A 26,334-nucleotide genomic window follows, 5' to 3' on the forward strand; every position below is an offset into this window, starting at 1 on the left:
CTATTGTAGATCTATTGGTGTGTGTACATATTTAAATATATATATATATATATATATATATATATATATATATATATATATATATATATATATATATATATATATATATATATATATATATATATATATATATATATATATAAATTTATATATATTTATATATATATATATATATATATATATATATATATATATATATATATATATATATATATATATATATATATATATATATATATATATATATATATATATATATATATATATATATATATAATATATATATATATATATATATATATATATATATATATATATATATATATATATATATATAATTATATATATATATATATATATATATATATATATATATATATACATGTGTGTGTGTGTGTGTTTATGTTGTTGCGTAACTAAACCATTTGTATATATTATAAAATTATGTGTATATGTGTAAAACAATATCTTCTCTAATGTCTTTATCCATTTATTTATATTAACACATTTTGTAAACAACAACAAAAAATATCAAATAAAAAACACAATATTTTAAAGGCAAAGGGACAAAAATATTATTAAATATACGAAATTCCTAAATTTTACCATGCCATCCCTGCTCTAGTCTGTGTCCCGCATACGGCAGGGCCGGCTTAAGGGGCGATAGCGCCCGCGGCCGATAACAGAATTAACGGAATAGCTCCATCTATCTTTTAAATGTGCACCTTTGTGCTCCGCCTTGGGGGCTCGCACTATTTGTTAATGCAAACTTATACTAGCCGTCTGCTCTCCTAAATTTCGGATATCTTCTTTACCTTTACCTTATATCTATTGGGAAAAAAACAAATAGGTTTTTCACAATATTTATCTGGCAATTTTAAAGTGTATTCGCTGAAATATAACGGCGCTAAGAGAAATAAATATAAAAAAGAATCGACGTGAAAAGAACACGTTTTTCTTGTCTTGTTTTAATCGGATAAGAAAATTGTTTTCATTACATGTTCAGTATTACAATTGATATATTATATATATTATGTATATATATATATATATATATATATATATATATATATATATATATATATATATATATATATATATATATATATATATATATATATATATATACAATATATATATATATATATATATATATATATATATATATATATATATATATATATATATATATATATATATATATATATATATATATATATATATATATATATATATTTATATATATATAAATATATATATATGTAGTTATTACGTTTAAAATGATTATGGTGATTTTTAACGAAAACAGAGCTCGAAGAACGGTAGAACAGAACGAGGACGGTCAAAAACGGCTAGACGACCAGCTGAATTACAATCTAAAATTTGGTAGTGTCAAAAATTTACGTAATCGATGGACATGTACGACTATGTTTAAACATGAAAGAAGCTAGAAGTGTATGTCAGTATGTGGCATTTCATTCGATCTAAGGCTATAGGGAAACGTCGTGATAGTAGCACTAGAAGTAGTAGTTATCAATCATGAGTAGAATTATGAATGTTACACGTGTAAAAAGTGATTACTTAAATCAGCCTTTTACAGGTCGTAAGCCCAGACGTACATCCATTTTGAGATTTCAACATAATTGCATATTTTTTCTTTCACGTGTAATGCAAGATCTCGGGGGACAAACATTAGGTTTTCTTTCAAATTTTAAGTCATTATATTTAAGTCTGCGTCAGATGCAGTTAATCGCCGTCTACCGGCGGACTGTCCAAGCAGTAATCCGTAAATGCCGTTTAAGAGGATGAGAACCGGTCAATCAGGAGTCCCAAGGTATGTCGCTCCGTGTCAAAGAGTTCAGGCACATCTGATTTCCCCAGATATCTTACCCTTAATTCAGTCGCCGTGGGATTTTCTACCGATATCAAACGGCGGATATCCAATCGACTACCATTTTTACTACCTTATTTTATTCTACGATCTTAGTTTTGTACTTTTTCGACACTTCTTTAAAACCCATAAAAATTTATAATTCACAGAGCCCATTTTATTTTTTGATTGTATGAAAACATATTTTCTAAAAACTAGTTTTACATTTTGCTTAAATTTATTCGCTAACAAACAAATCAAATCCCTCGACTTTGTTTTATTTGTACGCTTTTGTGGTGTGATAGCGCCTGTATATTCTGACAAAAGATGTTTGATTTGTTAAATTTTTTACTATTATTAAGACTCCACTCGTTTTAAAGTGATATAAGTTATGGTTAGTGTTGTAAAATAGGATGGTTTCACTTGCTTTCATAACTAAACGCTGGTAAAAAAATGTTCACATCATTTTTATTCAAATCTCAGTATTAAATAAATATTCTTCACATTGGTTAGGTAAAAATAAAAACCCGTCACACCTCAACATTAATGAAGAAGAATATGACAGTTTGGGTATTAACAAGACTTGTGATTTTTTATTCACTGGTTAGGCGATCATTTTGTAGCACACACGTATAACGTTCACCAATCTAACCATGAGTGATAACCACACTACTAAACATTATGGAATTCCTTTATACATCATAAATCTCGTTACGCTTTTTGTGTGTTTTATTACTATAATTTAATTCATTTTTAATGTTAGGTAAAATTCTCACTTTTTGCATCATTTCCAATTTCCTTGAAAATCCGGGGAATCAATAATGGTCGATTAAAAGCAACGGATACGTTATCTAATATGTTTCCATAGTTGAAATTTGTTATTTTCTTAAATATATTGTGAAGTTAAGAATGGTCAGTTTAAAGCAAAGAATAAATTGTCAAAAATATTCCTCTATTTGAAATTTGTTGCTTACTAAAAAAAATCTGAGGAATTAAAAATGGTCGATTCAAAGGAATGAACAAGTTGTCAAAAATGTTCCTTAGGTCAAAATTTGACAGTCTTTCCCATTATATTGTTTGATTCATGTTTTGTTTTTTTTTTGTAAAAACATGTTTCATGTATTACTCGAGTATATTTAGCGTTGCGGCCCCAGAAGTGCGAGTACCCATAGCCCTATATCTTATCGTGCCACCGAACTTCGCCCTTTTCATCTGTCCTTTCGATCTTCGGCATTTCTTTCGCGCCGATTTCTCTCCGTTGTCTGGAGATAGAGGAAAAATTCCAATCACCGATTGGAGAGATCGTTACGTCTAATGTCCCATCCCCGCTCCGAGAACGGTCCAAGATTTTCCTCCCGGACTAAATTGGACGCTATTTATTTCGTGTCGATTTATATTAATAGCCTAGATTGGACAGGGGGATGATATCGGGGTTAGCAATTTTCTACGCACTGTATTCAAAATTGTTTCTCTTCGGCATTTTTCCATACAGTTTTATTATCGGTCGGGAGATAATGAAAGAAGTTTCGATCGCCGCTGGCCCGTGACGGATAATTGGGATCGTACGTTTTATGCGATCAAGGGGTAGGTAGTAAAGGAATTATGTGTATTTGTTTCGAGTATCGGAAAACTTACTTTGACTACGTGTACTTAATATACTATATGTTATCTGATTTAATGTGATCAAATATTTATTTCATTAACGAACTAATACATTTTAATTATTCTTATCATTCATCGTTCATTTTGTGTAATACCACTTAAAACTACTTTTAAGTACTACTTTTAAACTACTTTATGTAATACAACTTAAAAAATCACTTTTAAGAAGTATTACATAAAGTGAATAATAAGGAGAGTGTTACATTGTCTTACCACAAAGTTAACATTGCTTTCAATATCCAAGATATTATATATTTTTTTGATTTATAAAAAAAAATGTTTTCTGTCAAAAGGTACCATAGCGTTTTAAAATAAAACGTTTCACCCGATATTTCAACCTAAATAAAATCATTTTCATTCTAACATGGCAATGAAACATCTCAGTCCGCAGTCAACCCCTTATTCAAGTCAAATATCTAAATGGCATTTGTCTGTCGATCGATTGTCGCACAATCACTCGTAGGTCTACCCCCCTCGGCCGCCCTCCTTCCTCCTCCCGCCCCCGCCTGTTAAGATGGGCGGCTTGTTGGTGCAGCCTTAGGGCTCTATTGGGCACCTTCGGCGAGACAGCTAATTTGTAGCAATAAAACTGTATTTCTTTTCATTTTGAGGTGTCCAAGTTCTATCTACCCTATTAAATACGAAAAACAATATACATTAATCGCGCTCATCAATTACAGAACTTTTTTTGTTGTGTACATAATTCTCTTTTTATCAATAAATTAACTATATCAATAGAGAACGGTCAACCGAAAAATTAAAATTAAAATAATCAAAGTAAATAAAAATTTTAAAATTATTATTTTGTTCATCATATTTAACTTCACATCTTTATAGTTATATGCATTTCCTATTTATAACCTCATAACATTCTCATAATCAATGATCTAAATAAATCCAATACTTATCGTTTCTGCGTAGTCAATTCCTGAATTTTGTATTACATCTTAAATGAATTAGTTTTTTTTTATCTGATTGCTTTTCGAGATTTACTGAAGTACAAATTCTACAAATTTGTGGTTTAACAGTTGTTTAAAAAGCAATAACCATAATCCTTATCTCTTGAAACTTTCCCTGAAAATGGTCTTATAAATATAAAGTTTCAATAATTACGAACTACTGCGCTGATATGTATTTTGCATTGAAAATGAAACTCATAGTGAATATCGCAGCTACTCAAATATATGTACATAAAGAGGATGAAAGGGTTGCTCACCACACCATGTTCGATATTCCTAAGAAAACCGCTTCAAAGGATTCCCCATTCCCGCCTACAGTTGTGTTCTACTCCTTGGGTTCCTTATCGAATCTAGATACTGGATATATGTATGCGAGGACGTCCATAATGATTCGCATTAAGAGAAGAGATTTTCCGTTTACTAAACGGACTTGTATACGTCAGTTTGTACACATAAAGCAACCTCGATGCTTTAATTAAATGTTTAAGAGTAGTCTTTAATCATACTTAGATGTCTACTTGAACTGTTTTCTTGGTTTAGCGCTTAAAATAAATTGCTTAGATTTATTTATAGGTTCAAGTCCGATCCTGGACGAATTTGCATGGATATGAAATATGAAATTCAATATAGATAAGGCTCTTCGATTATTTTGATTGGAATCTGGAGATTTCTCCATATTGTATAACACACCTGGTACAATATGCCCCGCATCATGTAAGTATCTGAATGAATTATTGTAGACGAACGATTTACTGAGAAAACCGTCGTTGTGCTTCGAGTTAATTAATCATCTACCTATATGCGGTTAGAATGAGCTGTCACAACATTTCTATGTCGCCTTATCGAAGTGGAGCGCTTCGTTTTCACGGCAATTTATTCCGTGCCAGAAATATAATCGAGATATTTTCATTTCTGATAACCTCACTAGTGAATAACAACATTCATGTCGCGTTTCCGATCCTTGTCTCATACTCACCGCTTTTCCTCCAGGACTTGGCGACTTTCATCTCGTCAAGTCATCCTTGGACATCATCCACTACGTCCGTGTACCAAAACGATCTGGTAAATATTATTTTTAATTTATCAGTACCGCATTATATGTTTATTCTTGCCGGTACTTACAATCCTTTTGAATATAACATTTCATACCGTTTGCATGACTAAAATTAATTTATTATTCTGTATCGCTGCATGCGCAGCACCACTTTGAGCTTCATATTTAATTTATTTTCGGAAGTCGCTAACGTTTACCAAAAAAGGGGAGAATTGCAACGCTCGAATTTATCAAATAACATCCCTTTCCGTTCGACATTTACGAGCATTTAAGTAAGTTTCGCGAAATGGTAACCAAACGGTTCTAGAACACAACTAATGCAAAAGTTTATTTTTATAAGTAAGATTAGTCTGAACTTTGTCGGGACGAGGTTTTGCAGAACAAAGTTATTGGTGGCCGTATAATTCGGCAGATAGGAGACTTAGGTCGGGGTCTGTATTTCACTCGTACATAACTCCACACAGCAAAAGAAGTACGACGATATACACATTTATTCAGCCTAGCCATTTCTTTTTTCTTTTGAGCTGCGCGATGACAATAATTCCAAATATGTTTTCCTTCATTTAATTCGTGATTCACTCGAGTAACCCATATTTATTCTCCTCTCTACGGTATTCGACTCATCTTCCAGCTTTATAGTTACGAATATAAAATTGAAACTGTTTTTTATTTTAATTAATTGATTTTGTGTTTTATTTTGTCATATTCCTCTATGCTTGTTTGTACGTGTCGTCCTTTTATCAATCTCATTGTTGTGTGTGTTTGATGTTTTGTTATCGCTGCGTTGTTTTTTGCTGAGGCTTCCAATGCTTTATTTCCTTGAAAATTTATTTATCGTAAAACATAACTTTTATTGAACCAACATTTTTTATAGTATTTGTATGACAATTGCAGTATATTCGTATTAGATATTTGATTTTTGTGTGTGTATATATATATGTATATTTATATGTATATATATATATATATATATATATATATATATATATATATATATATATATATATATATATATATATATATATATATATATATATATATATATATATATATATATATATATATATATATATATATATATATATATATATATATATATATATATATATATATATATATATATATAATATATATATATATATATATATATATATATATATATATATATATATATATATATATATATATATATATATATGTATATATATATATATATATATATATATATATATATATATATATATATATATATATATATATATGTATATATATATAAATATATATATATATATATATATATATATATATATATATATATATACATATACATATATATATATATATACATTTTATGCATTTAAAATAGAATAACTAGCTCTTTTTACTAAACGTTATTTTATATTTATTTAATGTATACCTTTTTGCTGATTTTTTTATTGAAGTTCTATAAAAATTGCTTTTTGATGTTTGTATATGATGGCGTTTAGGGTTGTCGGAACTTTTGATTCTTTCGGTATTAAGGATTTCCATTGTTAGGGTGGAATCCTGATGTAGGAATGGGTATGGTTTGGAACCCCTCCCTTGCGACCAAAGTTGGCCGCGAGTTAAGGTTTGCCGCTAACATAGTTTGGAAACATATCTTTGGCTGATACAAATACGGTATTTGGAAGCCGCGAAGACATTCTCGAGTCCCAGCACCTTCCATTGAAACTTCAACTCGAATTCGCGAACAGGTTTAAGTTGTAATGTGTCGACTTGGAAACACTCGTCTACTTTAATGAGGCTAAATAAAGCGCAATTACAAAGATTATCTCAACTTATTTAAGTTCACTCTGAAGATTGAGTGAACTTTATGGGTGAAAAAATAATAATGAAAAGAAAAAAAATATCAATCATTAACCTTGTGTATCTTTGGCTGCTACCAAATATGCAAGCAACAAATAATACATTTATAAAAAAAAATTGTTTCAAATTCTGATTTTCAAAGGATTTCATTTGTGGTGTCATAATACACCCTAGCACTCAATTCTAGTGGGATATTTCACCCCCGTGAACCATAACTCCTGTCCCGTTAAGAAACTCGCATCATCAGCGTTGTTGAAAGAATCAGAGACAATCTGTATGCTAATAAAGCCTTACGATTCAATTACAAGGCGGCATTTGCAGAGTCTGTGTCCCCCATACATATTCAACGGAGACTTATCTATCGCGGGACTGAGGAAATGCGCGCTGGGCCGGCAGTAGGAGCAAGACTCGCAAAACTAGGAATTAAACGCTGTTATTTGAGGACATATACTCGTTTACTATATTTGTAGAATACTTCAATTTATTTTTCATCCCTGGAAACTGGTGTAGTTTATTAAGAGAATATTAATAATACATATATCGTTTTTCATATTATTTTTTGACATTCCAACATAGATGAAGATGAATATAGTAGTCTGGGCATTTACTGAAGAATATGATAGTGTGATCACTTTACACACGTGTAACATTCACCAATTGTACCCATGATTAACAACCACATTACTCAAATTCTTGGAACTTCTTTATATGTATGTATAAAGAAACTGCCCAAACTTACATATACTTCTTAATCTAAGTCAAAACGTCAAAAAATAATATGAAAAATAACTCCTTTAATTGGAGATAATCCAGATTTGTGGACAAGTATTTGTACGTACTCAGAATATTACATATTATTTATTTATACTTATTTATATTAATACTCGAATAGGTTTTTTATGTTAAAATAACTTTATTTGAAATATAATGTAAAATTGAATAATTTCATGCGTTTGAAGATATGCATAATCAACCAAGTCTTCTACTTCTTCTCCTTCATCATCTTTCTGTAGATCCTGAGGATCTGTCTATGCTCTTGACTGCCAGTTATCATCTCCATCATTATGATGTCTCCCTGGGGGTTTACGTCCTTCGGGATTTCCTTGAAGAGTGATACGTGGAAGTCTGTCTTCTGACATTCTGTTTATATCATTCCAGTCTCGCCTTTTTTGTCATCCTCACTTCACAATATCTTCCCCACCTCGATATCAGTGTTTATTACACAGTCTCGTCACGTGTTTCCAATTATAGACCGGAGAGTTCTCATTTCAGGGGTTCAAAGTCGAGATATTGTTCTAGAAGTATCTGTTCTTGCCTCAATTCCGTAAGTGGCTATTGGTCGAATATATATTTTGTATATTGTCATTTTACTCTCAATTTTCATGTGTTTGTTCCTTCACACTGAATTTCTGAGGTATCCGGATATGGCTGCAGCCTTACTGATTTGTTTAAGAGTCTTACCGTAGAAATCACCATTGCTACTAACGTCAACTCCAAGAGTAAGTGTTTATTAAAGTGGTATTACACAAAGTGAACGATGAATGATGTTATATTCTTCTTCTTCTTTTAACCCGTGTCCGCACCTAATCACACCCAATGCTGTATAAGGCAATGCATCGTATTGACGCAGCGTTATCTTGATCGTTACTGACATAAAGGCAAGGTGATCACTCCTGCACTTACGTGACCAGTCAAGGGTAATATGTATTAAATAAATATTAGAGTGTAAAAATTACCAGTATTTATTTTAACTCCCCCCCTGAGAATCGAACCCAGGATATCCAGCATGGTAGCTAAACACGCTAACCATAACACTACAGAGGTGGACAGATGTATTCAATAACATATGTGAAATTTTGTAAATGGAATATTACCTGTTTTTTGATACTCATTAATGCAAATGTATTTATGTAACTGCTCTGTAAAAATCCCAAATATAATAAAATAACATAATATTGATTCCGGCCCTGCGTAGTGGCGTAGGTAGGGTGTAGCGATCCATCATCCGGCGCTGGGAAGCGTCCGCCACAGCGCCCCCCGCGCGGCGGATGCGTCGCTAAAGTTTATAATTGCGTCGTCTCGCGTCTGTGTGCGGTGGCGACGCGCGACGTGTGTGCGCGCCACACACACCAGCGCGCACCTGATGCGTCGGAGATTGTTCTCCCAGATGAGGTTTCGTGAAGTTGAGGCGTGAAACGAAATAAGATTGGAGCCTGGCGGATTCCCGGATCTTTTTAATTGTGAGAAAATTGCTCGACTGTTCTTAACTCTTCCCCCGTCGGCGCTCGAAAATGTGAAAAGTTGCAGGCGCACGTAGATTTAGAGGAATTTATTAAAGATAATATGCGATTTTAAAAAATATATATCTTAAGAAAGGCAAATAATAAATACTGCCAATGAAAAAAAAATGATTTTGGCAATTTATAGACTACCAACTCAAGAGAAAACTATTATATATATATATATATATATATATATATATATATATATATATATATATATATAACTATATATATATATATATATATATATATATATATATATATAATAACAAAAATAAAAATGTATATACTATTACACAAATTTCTACACATGACAAAACATGTCGTTTTAGATTAGATTATTGCACTTATATTACAAAATTGAATGTGACAAAAATATATACAAAAATGATTGGATTATTCGGATATTTCTTTTTATACTCTTAACATATAAAATAGTATATGGACATTTCATAGTTGGAATAAAAATTAATGCATGTAAAATTGTTTCATAGTTAGAAATTACTCATTGCGAATATTATATATATATGTCTTATGTGTGTAATATGTTTCGAAAATGAATAAATAAATATATGTATTTAATTTAAATATATGATCAAAACAAATTATTTTTTTGGTGAAAATATTTAACTGTGGATACTTTTACATACCAAACAGTCTTAGATTATAAAATTGGCATTTTTTAAAATGCCAATTTCATAATCCCTTTCAAAAGCAATGAGTCGGGTTTTGGTTACGTTGTCAGATTCATAAACTTTGAGTTTGATTTTATAGGTTCGAATCCAATAAAGGACAACTTTTTTCAACAATGGGCGCTTTGATCTACGAATAAAGAAATAAACCACTATGGTTAAAAATTCCGCATCCATGTTGTAGTGGTTAGTGCACTAAGCCACCATGCTAGAAGTCCCGGATTTGATTCCTAAGATGGTTAAAATAAATATTAGTAATTTTTTAGTCTAATGTTGTTTTAATACAACCCTGGACTGGTACCGGAAGAGTAAGACTGATCACTTTTCCTTCGTGTTTTAACGATTAAGATAACACTGCTTTTATAAAATGCAGTGCCCTATGCACCATTGGGTGTAGATAAAGGTTAGAAGAAGAAGAATTATTAAAAATGAAAAACCGTGCGAAAATCTTTAGCAATCATGGTGACCTTTCGAGGCTACGAGCAGATAGCTCCGTATCTATCCACCCCGACTTGCTGCGTCCGGGCGAGCGCTTTCACATCCGCCGGCCCTGGCTGTAATGTCCGCGCCATTATCGCCCTTATGTGCCACCATTACGGTCACAATCATTATGCGAGTATTACATTACGCTAAATATTATCATTATAACCCTTAAAAGATAAAAACCGAACTGCGGAATGAATTCTCGTTAACTTCAACTGTTTTACAGTTAACGAATAATTTAACCGCCGGTTTGTAACTTTTACGAAATCAGCACGTGGACGCACATTTCGCGCGAAATAAACCACAATTCGGCGCTGTGGATTCATTAGCTTAACCATTTTTTGTCAGACATTCAAACAATGCGACACATAATTTATGTGTGGCATGTTTATTGTGTTTTCATGATGGATTACTAAAACTTATTATGTAATTCGTTTACATCCGAAATGTATTAAAAATGTATTTCATACGAAATTTTTATAGAATGAAATTTAATATTATTTTAAGTCATAGAAAAAAATATATCGAAATCTTTGTATATAAACACATAATCCAAAAGGTATTTTTAATCACAAAATTATTCATTTCAAACCCTTATCCACACCCCAATGGTGCATAGGGAACTGCATCATATAAACGCAGTGTAAAAAGAAAAGGTGATCAGCCCTCCGCTTCAGGTAGCAGTCCAGGGTAATATTGAATAAAGAGTGAAAAAAATACTGTTATTTACTAACCCCCCCTGGGAATCAGTTAGTCAATAAGTGAGGTTACTTCTGTTCTCTTCCTACTTAATATCTAGTATTAAAATAACTGTAATAATGTCTGCATAAAAAAATTGCAATGTGTGCGCAAATGTTCTCTCATTATGTTTAAAGTAAACCCCCCCTGGGAATTACTTGATTAATAAGTGAGGTTACCTCTGTTCTTTTCCTACGTAATATTAAAATAGCATTAAAAAATTAAAACAAAAATGTCTGAATGAAAAATCGCAATGTGTGCGCAAATATTCCTTCATAATGTTTAAAATAAACGATCCTGAGCACTTTTGATTCGTTAAGCCTTATCTTCTTCCAAAGCTTACACAGGGAATGAACTAAAAAATATTGGCGAAAAATAATTTATATCTGTCTTTGCAATTACATTTTTATTCGAAAACGTTTTTACTCTTCCGAGATTCCACATCAGAGTAAACAAACATTTTATTCGCAGGCACGTCCCTCATTATATTTCTTCGCATCTTTATATCAAAAGACAGCATTATAAAAAGATTTTCAGACAAAACGGCTCTTAACCACTTTTATTTCCACGGACTTTCATTAACTTTATTCCGAAAGATAAGTTCAGACACTGTTGTTATTTTAATGAGTTTCATTAATTTCCCGCCATAGCAAATAAAACCATTTTTTCGTGTTTTCTATTTTATGAATTTACAAATCGTTTCAACAAAATAGCTTTCCGTAAAATATTCCTGAAAATTGGTGAGAATTTAATTACTGAATAAACAGAATTTGTTTTCTGGGTATTTTTTTAACTGTCACAATGAATTAAATTATCTTAATATTATTGTTTATTATTTTTAAATTCCCACTAAATATGTTGAGAATATACTTTTTCATTACGGGCTTCATTTCATTCATCTTTAAACTGTAAACAGGATACATATGTTGAGAATGTACTTTTCCATTATAGGTCATTGTCTAGAAATTCTTACAAAATATGTTGAGAATATACTTTTCCATCATTATCTAGAGCTCACAAAATAAATGTTTGTTGAAAATACACCTTTCTACTATAGTTTTTTTTTCTAGAAACTCTCACAAAATATGATTAAAATATACTTTTTCATCATCGTTCATTATCAAAAATTCTCACAAAATAACATATGTTGAAAATATTCTTTTCCATTATGGTTTATTGTCTAGAAACTCTCACAAAATATGTTGAAAGTATACTTTTCGCGTAATCTTTTCTCTCTCATTATTAGTTGCCAACGCTCGATGACACTGTGCATAGTCAGTTTTAATTCTACTAAGGTAGCAATAAATTATTCAATGTTTTCTAGACGCAAAAATAATGGATAATCCAACTGTAACTGAATTATCCGAGGAAGTTCTACTTACAAAACTCCAAATCAGCTCCTAAGTTATAAATCAGCCTTTTTTCTTTTGAGTTATGACACCTTGTTTTAATTTGGGAAATGAAACTTTTCACCTTATAGCGGGCTCTCCGTAGGCCAAGTCGAGCCAGGGAACCGTCTAGAAGGAAGTGAGTCGGAATTTAATTTGTTAAAGACACGAATAATGGCAATGTTTACATTCCACTCCACGGAGTATGGACTCATGAATGTGAAATTCCTCACAAGATCCCAATTATTTACACTGATGAAATAAATCCCGTCCAACGAGCCGAATAAATTGCTGCCCGTTGTAATTGTAGTTAAGACGTTGATCGAACGCTGTCGTTACACGCTATTTAATATTGTTCAATATTGAACTTACTTTGAATGTATTGTAATGATGCCTTCCTTTGTCTAACACGTCTGTTTATTTCATCAAAATAATTATCGGTATAAATAACTATGTAGTTCAAACTATTTTCTATTATTGAAATGGTCGTCAAAATTCGTTCAACCTTATTTTTTAAATTAACGTATTTTAGTACTCATTTCTTTTACGTTAGCTACTCAATCATGCTGTTTTTGCAAAATTGACCAACTCAAATTAAATGTCATTATCGTATAGTTAAAAAAACTGTTTCAATTCATTGTTTTTTTTTTATTAATCGTCCTATTTATGTATTTATCGGTTAAAGTATATTAGCAGATGGTTTTTTATTTGAGAAAAATATTCGTATTCATTTTAAGAAATAGCCCGCAAAGCCTCTATTTTAGAATGCAACTTATCTGCATGAAGGATAGTAGGGACAGAGAAGATAGATGTAAAAAAAATACATAAAAAATACCCAGACCAATTGAAATAACTTTTTTTTAAATTAATTTTGCAACTATCGGTAATCGAACTCGTGACGCAAGTTTCGCAGTTAAGCATTTACCCAACTCACCCTGTTATTCATATTTATGAAAAAAGACAGTTTAAAAATTATAAATCTTTTTTGTACATTTTTTAAACCAAATGTTAAACATTTGACATTCAAAACGTGTAAAATAAGTAAAATACCTATCTGCGATGTGCCAATGTAGTGTATTTTTTTTCTCTTTTTTATTGATTAACACAGGAAGAAGGCGATCATTGTTTTTATTGGTATATTTTATTCAAGAAAATCAATTATTTTCTACATACAACGGTTAAAATTTGAACACTTAAAAACGATAAATTTAGGGAGACAGGTATAATGCCTTACATCGGCGCGTTTAATTAATTTGACACATTCTCGCCCCTTCTCCTCCCCATAAAAAGGGGACACATTCATTTAGCGAGTCACGGAACTATCCTGTCCTGCGAAAGGTATTCGTATCGCGAGGAGACATTCACGAGTGCAACTATTCGCATAGGAGCCCGAGTCCCCTCGTACGTGCAAGCTCGTAAACAAAGATATATCTACATCGTGTGTTCCTTCAGAAAAGCTACAAATAGTTGCGCGAAAAATATTCGGCGGTATAGCGGGCGCTAGGGGACTAGGAGACTAGGAAGGCAGAAGGGAGGAGGCACCTCGGCTCCGGCGGAGTTTCACTCCGGAGACAAGATTTATGTAAGGACTTTTGTGTTTGTTGTTAAACGTACAAGAGGCTCATCTACATCCGCCCTTGGGCACAAAAGCGGATAGGACACCCCACTCAGACCCTCGCTCGTTACTAGTAGGCGATTATTTTTCGAGCCGATATATCTGATTGTCTCCTCCGCTGTAATCCGATAACTACGGGACTCGCTAGCCTAATGAAAGGTTGCGGAGGCGAAAATTGATTAACTTCGTATGTTTTAATCACACGACTCGGTGTTTTCACAACGCGGATTTTATGGCATATAATTCATTTAAAACTTGTATTTCCGCTTCACGTGTTTTATGCCCTTTGTTATGCTAGATATCTTAATCGTACCGTTAAATTGGGACGTGTTTCAGCTGAATCAGGGAAAATAACACGACTTTAATAAATCAATTCAATTTTTGCCGTTCATTTACAAACTTATTATTTTTCACTCTAAAACGATTCTTTTTAACTCTATAAATTCTATCAATATTTGCATTATTATTTTTTTTAATAAAATTTAAAAAATTATATTTAAAAATAAAATATATGTACATATTGTATCTAAAATTTTTCGTATTTCCTTAGATTCAAAAGTTGTTTTTATTTCTGTAAACGTAACATTTTTCACAAACAATATGAATTCTTAAAATTTCTCAAAAATTGTTGACTATATCTTACTAATACTTATCAATATTTTTCATTGAGATGAATCTAATAAGTTTTTCGATTGGTATATATTTTTCTATTATAATTTAAAGTGTTTTATCATATACAATGTTATGAATAGTTCTGATTTTGTTTAAAACCCTTTATTATAACACCTTCAAGTTATAAACATAAAAATTTTCAAAAGTCACGAGCAGTCATGATATTTCACATTTCGCTCACTCCTTTCAACAACGTTACATATTAAAAAAAACTTGATATTTCAGGTTATCGTTTTTAAAGTATATAGATATAATATAATATATAAAAATGAATATCTAGCCACTTTTTGATAAACATTTTGTGTATTTAAAAAAAAAAAACATTTTCTTCAAAATGCAAAAACAACACTTTCTGTACTGTAGCGGGTAAATATTAAGTTAAAAATATGCCGCTTTTACTGGGATATGGTACATTTTCTGGGCATTCTGAAAAAATGCACAACTGAAAATTGACGATTAAGGGGTAAGCGATTCCTCTTATGAACTGTAATGATCAGAAGAATTTTTAACATCATATATTTATCATAAAATGAATAAAATTAAAACTGCTTTACCAATTTTATTGACATTTTTATCATATGTTTCACAAAGTTACAACAGACCACAACGTTCAGCATTAAGCAAGGCAATTGAGACAATAATGAAGATTCTATGCTGAACACAATAAATGTTATAAATTTAGAGAATCTGCTTTAAAAAACAAACATGGATTCTGTGTGTTGATCATCGTAAGTAAAAAATGAGCTATATCGGTGTGTGAGTACGGTGTGACTCAAGCTCTTTCAATATTTCTCTTTAACGCCGGAAATCTATTCTCTCTTCCTGAATTTCTCACCATTGCAGTCCAAGATATAACGATTATTATTATTTGTGTAAATAAATCAACGTCGCAGTAATATATCTCTTTCAGTAAAGTATTTCGAATTAAATAAAGTATGCATAAAACTTCGCAAAGCTCCGGAAGACGTAACTAATATATCGAAAATTTAATACTTACGATTGAAAACAGAACTATCCGATAAAACTTTCACACGCGTGTGTCCCTGAAGGCTGGAAACAATAGTTCATCCGCCCACCTACAGCTAGGGGCCGAGGGCTGGGTGGGAGGGCGGGGAGGGCGGGAGACTGGGCGGGGGGAGAGGGTTAACGCACCGCCCTCTCCCTCGGACTCACCCCCTCTGGTCCCTAGAAAGCCCTACTTTCAAGGGCGGACCACCACTTATCCAGGCTCGTAAGTTAAAGTGCGCGGTGATGCAATAGCAGACCGCTATTAATGTTTTTTTTAGTAAACGATTGAATTTAATTATTGGTCGAGATTAACAGGAACAAACTTTATGTAAACTTTATAAATTTAATTAAAGTTTTTTTTTAATTTTTTTTTAATTGTTTGTAAGTTAATTTCAAAACGTAGTAGACACTTCACAGTTAACGATATTTTGAGAATGTCCAAATCTTTGTGAAACCCCAAATATTGGATTTAATCTTCGAAGAATTGAAACATGTGTACTATAATTATGAACGTCTCATTGAAGGCTTTAATTTTAAATCATGTTTTAAAAAAATAAATAATGAAATACAAGCATTTATAGAGCTTAAAATCTGTCATTGGCTCGTTCAATAAATCATTTCATACGCCTTAAAATTTATTACCTACCCTTCACATGACATCCATATTTACTCAGATTTTTTTTAAATCTTTTCCATTCTCCATGTAACACTGTTCGTGCAAGTTCTTTACATTTAATGTATTTACTGAACATTTGCAATTTCAGATAAATATCACAATTTACGAACCCAATAATTTAGCGCAATACAAATAATTTAATATATGATACAGAATACTGTTTACCATTTTATCCCTAATGTAGGCATACATCCTGTATCGATGTATTCTGTTGTATTATGTGAGGATAATAGTATTCGGAGCGTAATTGCGCAACCCAAGAATATTCCGTAATACGTAGGGTATGTACGTTGAACATGTAACTCTACCCACAATACCTCCTGCCCTTAAAATCAGATATACAATTATTTACACTTTTGGCTATTAAACGCACATTACACAACGGGCCTCCCACTAAACATGGCTTTAATCCACTCTCTGTATTCCGCTTGGCCCGACAATAAATACCGCACTAAGGGGTCATAATATATTATTATAACACTCATAACACCAGCGTAGAATCTTCGAGACCTCTATTCCGAGCCGGAAAATGTTCTACAACTCTCCAAATTACAGGTGAAATAAAATCCCACATAAAAAATGGTCGCAATTACGATTTTAAATATTCAGAGATGCGTATAAAACCATATATTTTTTACACTCCGCTCGTTTTGTTGGGTGATTCCAAATATTACCAAATTAAATTAACTTTAGAGTAGGCGAACGGTTCAAATATTGTACATTTGTGGGTCCTTTCTAAATGTATGTTTATTAATAACTCAAAGACCCTTCCTAGCTATTGTAAGACGCCAATGGTCAAGTTTTGGGTTGATTCTTGTTTGTTTTATGAATTGCAAAACTTTTCATAACAATAATAATTGTATAATTAAATGGTGTAAGAATTTCTTTACGCGTTTGAAAATCATTACCTAAACTAAAACCTGTTTCTTTCATAATCAGATTAGCAAAAATAACTTTGAACGTTTATTGTTTTCTCGAATCGAATTATGGTATAGCATTGAAACGTTTCAAATTTAAATATTAAAAACAATATCCTTTCATCGTTACTTTCATAGACTTTACTGAATAAAACATTTGGTTAATATTGTATTTGAGTGAATTTAAATTTTGTATTTATTCAAGAAATTAATTTATTTACCATGGAAATATTTAATGTGATAAATTAAATGATATTTCTCGTTTAAATTATATTAACTTCCACAACATAATTATTATTACAACGGTTATTTGAAATTCTCACTCCTAAAAATAAAGTTTATTTTTAAAAAATCCTTAAATCGACTTATATTATTTTATCGGTACATAAAAATATATTTATATAATTTCCACAATTAAATTTATGGAAGATGACCATCATAAATGACTAAAATAACAAAATTAACCTGTTTGATTGATCGATCGAAATATAATTTTCATTTACTTATCAAAACAGAAAAAAAATCAATTTATTCAAAGTGAAATGTACAACCTTATATTATACAATAAATGAATGCGCATTTTAGGCCATGATACAGTTTTTTTGCTACTACAATCAACCTTCTGTTACTTGCAAAAATGATTTTATAAACTGATTCGGCAATCACTTTGTGGTAATATATATATATAATCTCTGTTAATTTAAATTTTACTTGGTAAATACCTTTTTTTAAATCTATTGTGACTACTTTTTATTCAAATTGATTCAAGCAAGTGTTTTGATGCATCCCGCATCATTTTTATTATCATTCGGTTTTTGAAAATGATTCAGAATGCATCGAAACACTTGTTTGAATCAATTTGAATAAATAGTTGTATTAACCAAGTTAAACTTAAATCAAAAGTAACTCAAGGGTTTTATAAAAAAATCTTATTTTTAATTAATGTTTTACTTAGTAAATACCACTATTTCTTAAAATCTACTGTGACACGTGTTTCGATGCATTCCGCATCATTTTCAAACACCGTATGATGAAAATGATGCGGAATGCATCGAAACACGTGTCACAGTAGATTTTAAGAAATAGTGGTATTTACTAAGTAAAACATTAATTAAAAATGGATAGATTTTACCACAAAGTGACTGCCGAATCAATTAATGAAAAAATCTTATATTTGCACTGCTACAATTTCATACATTTTTGAAACTTGAAAACATTTTATCTAAAGTGTTTTATTTAAACGTAGATCTAAATGAAAAAATATCAAAGAGATAGCTTCACTTTGTTATTTCCGGCGATTGTTCACATTAGCGACTAACGGGGTTGGCCGTCGGATTTCACGCCCCGGATGTGACGTATTTTTAGGCTTCTATTCTGATTGTTGAAAAGCGCGCCAAATTCACACGAGCCGATTATTGAATTAGCACTGATAAGCATGTTAGCTCTGACATGGTAATGTAATAAATGTAACTAAATGTTATTTGACCTAATAAACGCGTGTATATGTGTGCGTCATGTTTATGTGATTGTGTGGTAGGATAAATCTTGTAAAATCAATACATTTATATATTTGTATTTAAATTTTTTAAAGTGGCCGTAAATAAATACCAATGAACGATCATTTTGATTCAGATGATGAACGAATAAGACCACTGCGATATTCATAAAATGTCTGAAAATTTAAAAAAAAGATTTATACAAGTTTGTTTTCAACTGAAAAATTAAGGAATCTACAGGGCGTCATATGGCAGTTGTTGCCCCACTAGCCGTTCACATAGATAACACTACCTTTGCCCAAACTTTGTTTACCCTGTGCCACTACGTACAACTTTTGCATCTCAAGTGGGTAGCTCTTCAACCCCGCGCTGTTCCGTCATAATTTCACTTCCTCAGCTTTTCCACAGTTTAATCAAATCCGAAAGATATTCCAGCACTGCATTAAGGTCATTATTAAGGCGACATTTATTCGGTTAAAATTGGATATTCTCAACGCACTCTAAGAAAGGGAGGACCCCGGGCTGCGGACCTCCGTTTTCTCTGCCGGTTACTATAAATAATATTCTAGACGGCAGGTGTCGAGAAAGGTTTCCACGAGTCGTATAAATAATACTGAGGATAATATCACGTTACTACGGTTTCTTTATGCATATATTAAGCTTAATAGTAACGCATGTGTAACAGCTTACATCTGTTAAGCGAAATTTTATAATCCGGGATAGAAAGCATTACATTTTTCCTGTAGTATAATTATGATTTTTCTGCCTTTTAGTTGTGTAAAACAGCGAGCAATTAACACCAATTGATAAAATGTTGAGTACATTTTCCTAACAAATAAACAGTATTTATAGAATTTTTCATATCTGAAGATTTGGTGTTTTTAGTGTAGATTTAAAAATGTCTGTTTCATTTATACATCTTTTAACCTATAATTTTAGTTTTTTCCTTTGCAGTTTATGTATTATTAATTCTTGTATGTTTTTTTTATAAAATAAACAGCAATCGATAACACTTTGTTAAATGGGTTAAACAAAATATAAATTTTGTGTGTTCCCATAATTTACGATATAACAATGTAGCATCAATTTAAAATAGAATTATCTACACAACTTTTTGTAGATGGAATAAAGATAATTTATATTTTATCAAAATACTTTGTGCGATATTTTATTTCCCTTTCGAAACAATTTTGTCACTAAAAACGAAAGAAAACGTCTACAAATTCGTTTGAACCAACCATAAACAATGACAAATAGAAATAAATGAAAAATCGTGAATGACGATACGGCATCTGAAAAATTATATTTTAAAGCGCGAGCGATGGTTCTTTCTGTTCCACTATACAGGCACGACGCATAAAGCATTCTAAAGTTTTAAAGTTTTCGAAAGCGATTGCATTTACATCGAAGTTGGCCAAGAACGGGAATGTATTTTGGAGCCAAAACATCGCAAGCACCGAGGGATGGTTCGTCGGGGGCGGGGGTGTGTGTTGAGGGGTGGGAGTTTTTTTGCCCATCACATTGGAGAAATTGGAAGAGAGCGACGTAAACACGTGCACGTTGACGAAATAATTTTTACTCTAATGCATCATGACAACGTGTCTTTAAAAAAAATACTTTTATTTCAAGATCTTATTCATTTCGCTAGGCTATTATTTTACCAATTAAAAAAGGATTTATGAAGAAAAAGAACATTCTCGAATAAAATAATCAAACGATTCTTATAAGATATGTTTATGTGAAATCAATTTGAGTATAATATATTTATAATTTCATTAGCTGGTAAAAAAGTACTTTTTTAAACCTTTGAAAAAAAAAATGCTTTATAAAAATTAAAATAAAAATACATTCTTAACGCTATTTATCACGTTTCTTTTTTATTTCTTTTCCCGCATCTCGAAAATAGAGCGGTAACATTTTTTGGGACATTTTTAAGAACAAAATCTTACTCAAGTACAGAAATCGTTTGCTATTTTTAGGAACCTCTGTGCGAAAATATATTAATTGCATACATAGAAAAAAAGTAATATAACGAAGGTATGTAAATATTTTATTTCTGTTTATTATTCTGTGCACCGTTGATATTTTAGGTAAAAATTAAGGTATATTTACCCACCCCTTTTTCCTACTTTAAGTCGGATCTTATTTTGAAGAATCGGACCTAATTTTACTCGCAAAATCAATCGCTTTCCACAGAAACTGCGTCAATTTCCCCTCAAAGGATTAATGGCTACCTCCGACGGGCACGTAAGTTGAACGTATTCAAATCACAAATCATATTCGGTACGATAAATAAGGTTTGATCGGATCCTGTTATATTGTTTGGGGCCGAGTCAGTCCTTGAGGCAGCGGACGATAATATTAGGTGTAGTTTAGGCCAGCTCAAGCCTCGCGCGTGACTTGAATGCACTTCACCCCGAGACGAGAGAATACAACTTCTAAGCCATTATTGGCGGGAATTCTGTCCGACCTTGCCGCATTTTTTTACGTCCTTATCACTCCTGAAACGTTTTTATTTAAACGTGTCTTGTTTGAATAAGGGATTTTAAAACTTTAATGTTCACATCCGTCTTTTAAGGTATCATAATGAAAGAAAAAAACCTCTTAAAATAATGGAAAATCTATATGTTTTTTTTTATAATTTATTGATAGAATCCATTCCTTATTTCAATGATTTCATGACACCCTTTTTTTCAAAAGTAAACCTGTTATAATTTTCTCCCAAACAACATATATTTTAGAGGATATTTTAAAAATTATTGTTGGTGTAGACTCAAGAGATTCGTAGACCTTAGCGGCAAATTGCCTTTCCAAAAAGAATTATGAGAACAAAATATGCAACTCTGAGTCATCTTTTGGTCTTCCTCTATTACTTTCATCAAATTAATAACGGTTAAACTCAAAACTCTTTCACTACCGTTATCATTAATAACCCTACAAGTACATTCTACTCCCATAACCAAGAATCCGGAGAGCATGACTGACTATGTTTATCGTAGCTTCTAATTATTGATTATCGAGATAATGCAATGACCATCGATGAAGTGCCATATTCCTGCGGTGTCATATGCACTATGGGCGTGGGTAGAGAACAAAATAATAACTTTAGAAGTGAATAAAAATACAACACTTTTTTTTAAATTGAGAACTATTTATTTAACAACACTTAATTTTAAAAAAAACGAAGAACATGAAAACATATTTGAATTTGTATTTATATTTTTAGAAATTAATGTTGGAATATCATTTTTTTATTAAAAGTGATACGTATGTCAAATTGATACTTTTTCATAGAGACAAGGCAAATTTGTTGAGGAATACTTAAATTTGACATTATACTCTATTTTTTTTAATATTGCCGTTTTCTTTTTGTTTCAGGTAAGTCCTCTGAAGTTTCCAAAATCTGAGGGAGAAACTGGTTGTCAGGTTTATTTTTTCATTATTGCTCTATCATTCTAATGTTTAAATTATGTCAAATGTTTTTGGAGCTTACAGATTTTTTTTAATACCCATCCGGAAACTTCATCATCTAGATATATTTTGACCACATTTTCAATGAAAATTATTAACATCCATTAATACATTTTTCTTGGAAACTGTATTAATGGATTCATTCTGCAATTTGCTTCTTAAATATGTACCACTATAACTTAAAACCATTAAAATTATTGTGACACGTATTTCGATACATTCACCATCATTATCAAATACTGCACGTGAAGCTTAGTCTTAAATATTGCTTCGTAAATATGAACTACTATTTTTCGAAATGTTATTGTGAATAAAATTACTTCGTAAATATGTATCATTATTTTTTTAAATCTAAATCTATTACAAATTACAGTTAAATTCTTTGTCTAAATTTAGATTTGTGCTCTCGAGACGTTAATAATGAGGAGGGAGTAGAAGCTTTCTCTTATTTTTTTATCAGTGGGAAGGTTTTATTTGTTGGCATATTATTTATTGGAGTTTATTTTTATTAATGTTTTTTTTATGATTTTTTATTGTTTTAAAATAATAAAAAATCATTTTTTTTTATTAATAACTTCTAGTATGTTTGTTACTCCTTTCCACTCGTTTATATTATAGAGTCAAATAGGAGAATGGAAAATCTAGGAACTGTTTCGGACTGCCCAAAATAGGGACACTTTCTCAAGTGACGTCAACGTCAGGGGGACCCGACCCGACACGTTAGGGAGAAGAATTGAAATACTTATTAGAATTGATTTGAAGTGAAAGTCATACCAAGTAAAATAATAAAATAAAAATTATGGATAAATATTATCACAAAGTGACAATGCCGAATAAATGTATTATTTATTGATTTGGCGTTTAATTCGTAGAACTCCATTTTAATTTATGTATTAGTTTTTAAATCAAACACAAATTTTTGAGTCTACTAAGTTGTACTTTATTAACAAAAACACAATAAAAATTAATATTGTGACTATAGTTTCGCCTAGTTATGGCATTTTCAAACGAATGACACTCAAATGACATTCGTTTGAAAATGCCATAACTAGGCGAAACAATTGTCAAAATTCAATTTTTTATTTGTTTTTGTTAAATAAATCCAACTTAGTTGACTCGAAAAATCTGTATTTGATTTAAAAATGAATACATAAAAGCCGAATACAATTACGATTTTTTTAACTACCCTGAAGCGGATGCCTTCATAATATTAATGATCAAGCTTACAATAAATTGATAATTTGCATTGTGTGTAATCAGAGACAGATGAGAAGTTGTACTAAGTACATTTCGCATATTTTCACTATGTATGTTATATTTATGAGAGACATTTGATTCATTTCAAGGGCTTAGTAACACAATCTTCAACATTAAAATAAGGTCATGTCTCGGAGGGCGCATATCCCGGCGTCCGTTAAGCTTTTGTTTATAAAATGAGATTTTAAGCGCTGTGACATTATTTTCCCTTTGAGAATACACCTTTATGGATATTCTTTCGCCGTTCACCAATTCTTTCTCGATTCGTAGCGCCTCTACGCCGCTACACAATTCTACTCACACCATCTCATGGCGTTCAATTACATATTGCAAGTTGTTGAAAGTAAAATGCTTAACGTTCATTTTTGTCAAATAAATATCTCCTGATCTAGTCTTGAAATATTAAAAAAAAAGAAATTTACTTGAAGTTTTAGATCATAAAGTTAAAATTTATAGTTCTGTGACAGTGTGAGATGTTATCAACATACGAAGGAGAAAGATAATTGTCGATAATTAAATAATTTTTTTTTCAAAAATAAACATGTTAACAATAAAAAAACATGTAATTAAGAAATATATTATAAATGTATATATATATATATATATATATATATATATATATATATATATATATATATATATATATATATATATATATATATATATAGTCGTTTAAACATAAATTGAAGGGAGTTAATAAATTTGAGAGTTCCTAAAATTAGGCAAGTATAGGGATATTAATTAATTAGAACCCTTAAAAAGTGCGAGATTCCCGTTATCGTGGGTATCCGTCGGGTCCGCGGCGCGGAGGAGTTTTGTTTGGAAATGACGTCCGGACGCGGTACGGGCGAACGGGAAATCTCTGGGAGGGCGGCGGGGGGGAGCGGGGCGGGGCGGGGCGGCGTAGGGGTGCGCCCCTGCGCAGGCGGGGCGGGGGTCGCAGCGGGGGCGGTCGATGCGCGCGCGGCGGCGCCCGGGCCGCACTCGCACAGCGCGCGCCCTACCGACACGTCGTGCCTGCCGCTCCGCTGCCGCCGAACGCTATATACAAGCTGTAAGTCACTTTTCCTCAAGTAAAACTGTCTTGTATCACTTCTCCGCCCCCGCCCCCCCGGATGCCTCCCCCCCGGGCGGCCCGGCTCGTCTGATCGCGTCCCCGTACATGTCGCAGTGTTAGAGTCAGTGTCGGCCACGGACCCGCGCTAGTGCTGCTCGCGAAGAATGCAAACCGGTGCTGTTGTGCGATTCGGTGGAGGCTTGTTTTTCCCCATGGACTCTGTCGCTCCGGAGAAGAAGAAAGTTAGTATACCCCGAGGTCTTTCCTCGACACTTTTCATAACCGTCCATTTTCAAACTTTTTTCTTTCCGCAAGCTTAAACTCTCTATTGCGCTGGAAGCAACCTCCTTTTTCGTGTTTTTTTCTATTAATTTTCGTTTTAATTCTCGTTTCTCTCCCCGAAATAACAATTTTTAGAATTTTGATTCCGGAAACAATATTCAGTGGCGGTAATTATAGGCGATTCAAACCGGAACTGCTCGAAATTTTGGATAAATTTACCTCCAACTTTGATGACAATATACGAATATTGTTGCCGTCGGCCGGTTACTTTTTACACACATTGTGATTTTTAATAGAAATACAAATATATCGAGAAACGGAAAAATGGAATATTACAAAAATTCTAGGAACAGTGATCGTTTCGAAAAGTTTTTAATAAATCGTGAATTGAGTAAAATAGTGGCCGTAGTAGTTAAATTTACGCGCAATATTTTGAATCGCTTATCATAGGATAGACTCTGTGTAAAAAGTTGCCGACGGAAACTTTTCATCGACATTTTTCCCATTGTTATTATATTATAAGAAGTGATTTTATTAGAAAAAAGTATTTCCAGTGACAGACCATCCGCCGGAAATTGGCTTTCGGCTGAAGTGAAAATCTAGTCTCGAGTTTTCTTGACACGCGAGTGGTAGATGTACGAGGGTTGCTCACCTGTACTCGGTACCCATTTCGCAGAATAGACTCGTGATCGGAATGGCTAAGCCGGCCGCGCAGTAAATATGCCGATCTCGGCCGTACGCCATACACTATAGCTCGGTCCCGATGTATTATGTACGTAGCTTCGGAAACCAATCTCATTGCATTATTCATATGTTTTCAATTACCTTAAGGCCGCTCCGTTGCGACCGTACCGACTTACTGCATGAGTCCACGTTGTTAAGTGTGTTTGAAGACCAATTTATATTATTC

General features: G+C 32.1%; 1 protein-coding gene across 12 annotated transcripts in view; it reads left to right on the forward strand.

Annotated features, from left to right (window-relative positions):
- LOC148302291 (RNA-binding protein Musashi homolog Rbp6-like) overlaps positions 1-26,334 on the forward strand; it is a 462,089-nt gene that overhangs the window by 222,842 nt on the left and 212,913 nt on the right. For 6 of the 12 annotated variants that reach the window (XM_088271829.1, XM_088271832.1, XM_088271828.1 and 3 more), the window contains exon 4: positions 5,482-5,553. The exons of 4 other annotated variants lie outside the window; for them this stretch is intronic. In XM_088271829.1, coding sequence (XP_088127955.1) covers positions 5,482-5,553 — 72 coding nt within the window. Of the gene's footprint in view, positions 1-5,481; positions 5,554-25,067; positions 25,385-26,334 lie in introns of those variants that run through there. 2 more of the 12 variants (XM_088271840.1, XM_088271838.1) reach the window with 1 other exon arrangement.

The sequence above is a fragment of the Brachycentrus maculatus genome, unplaced genomic scaffold, assembly GCF_059751285.1.
Source record: "Brachycentrus maculatus isolate JH-2025_06_01 unplaced genomic scaffold, ASM5975128v1 h1tg000465l, whole genome shotgun sequence".
NCBI lineage: Eukaryota > Metazoa > Arthropoda > Insecta > Trichoptera > Brachycentridae > Brachycentrus > Brachycentrus maculatus.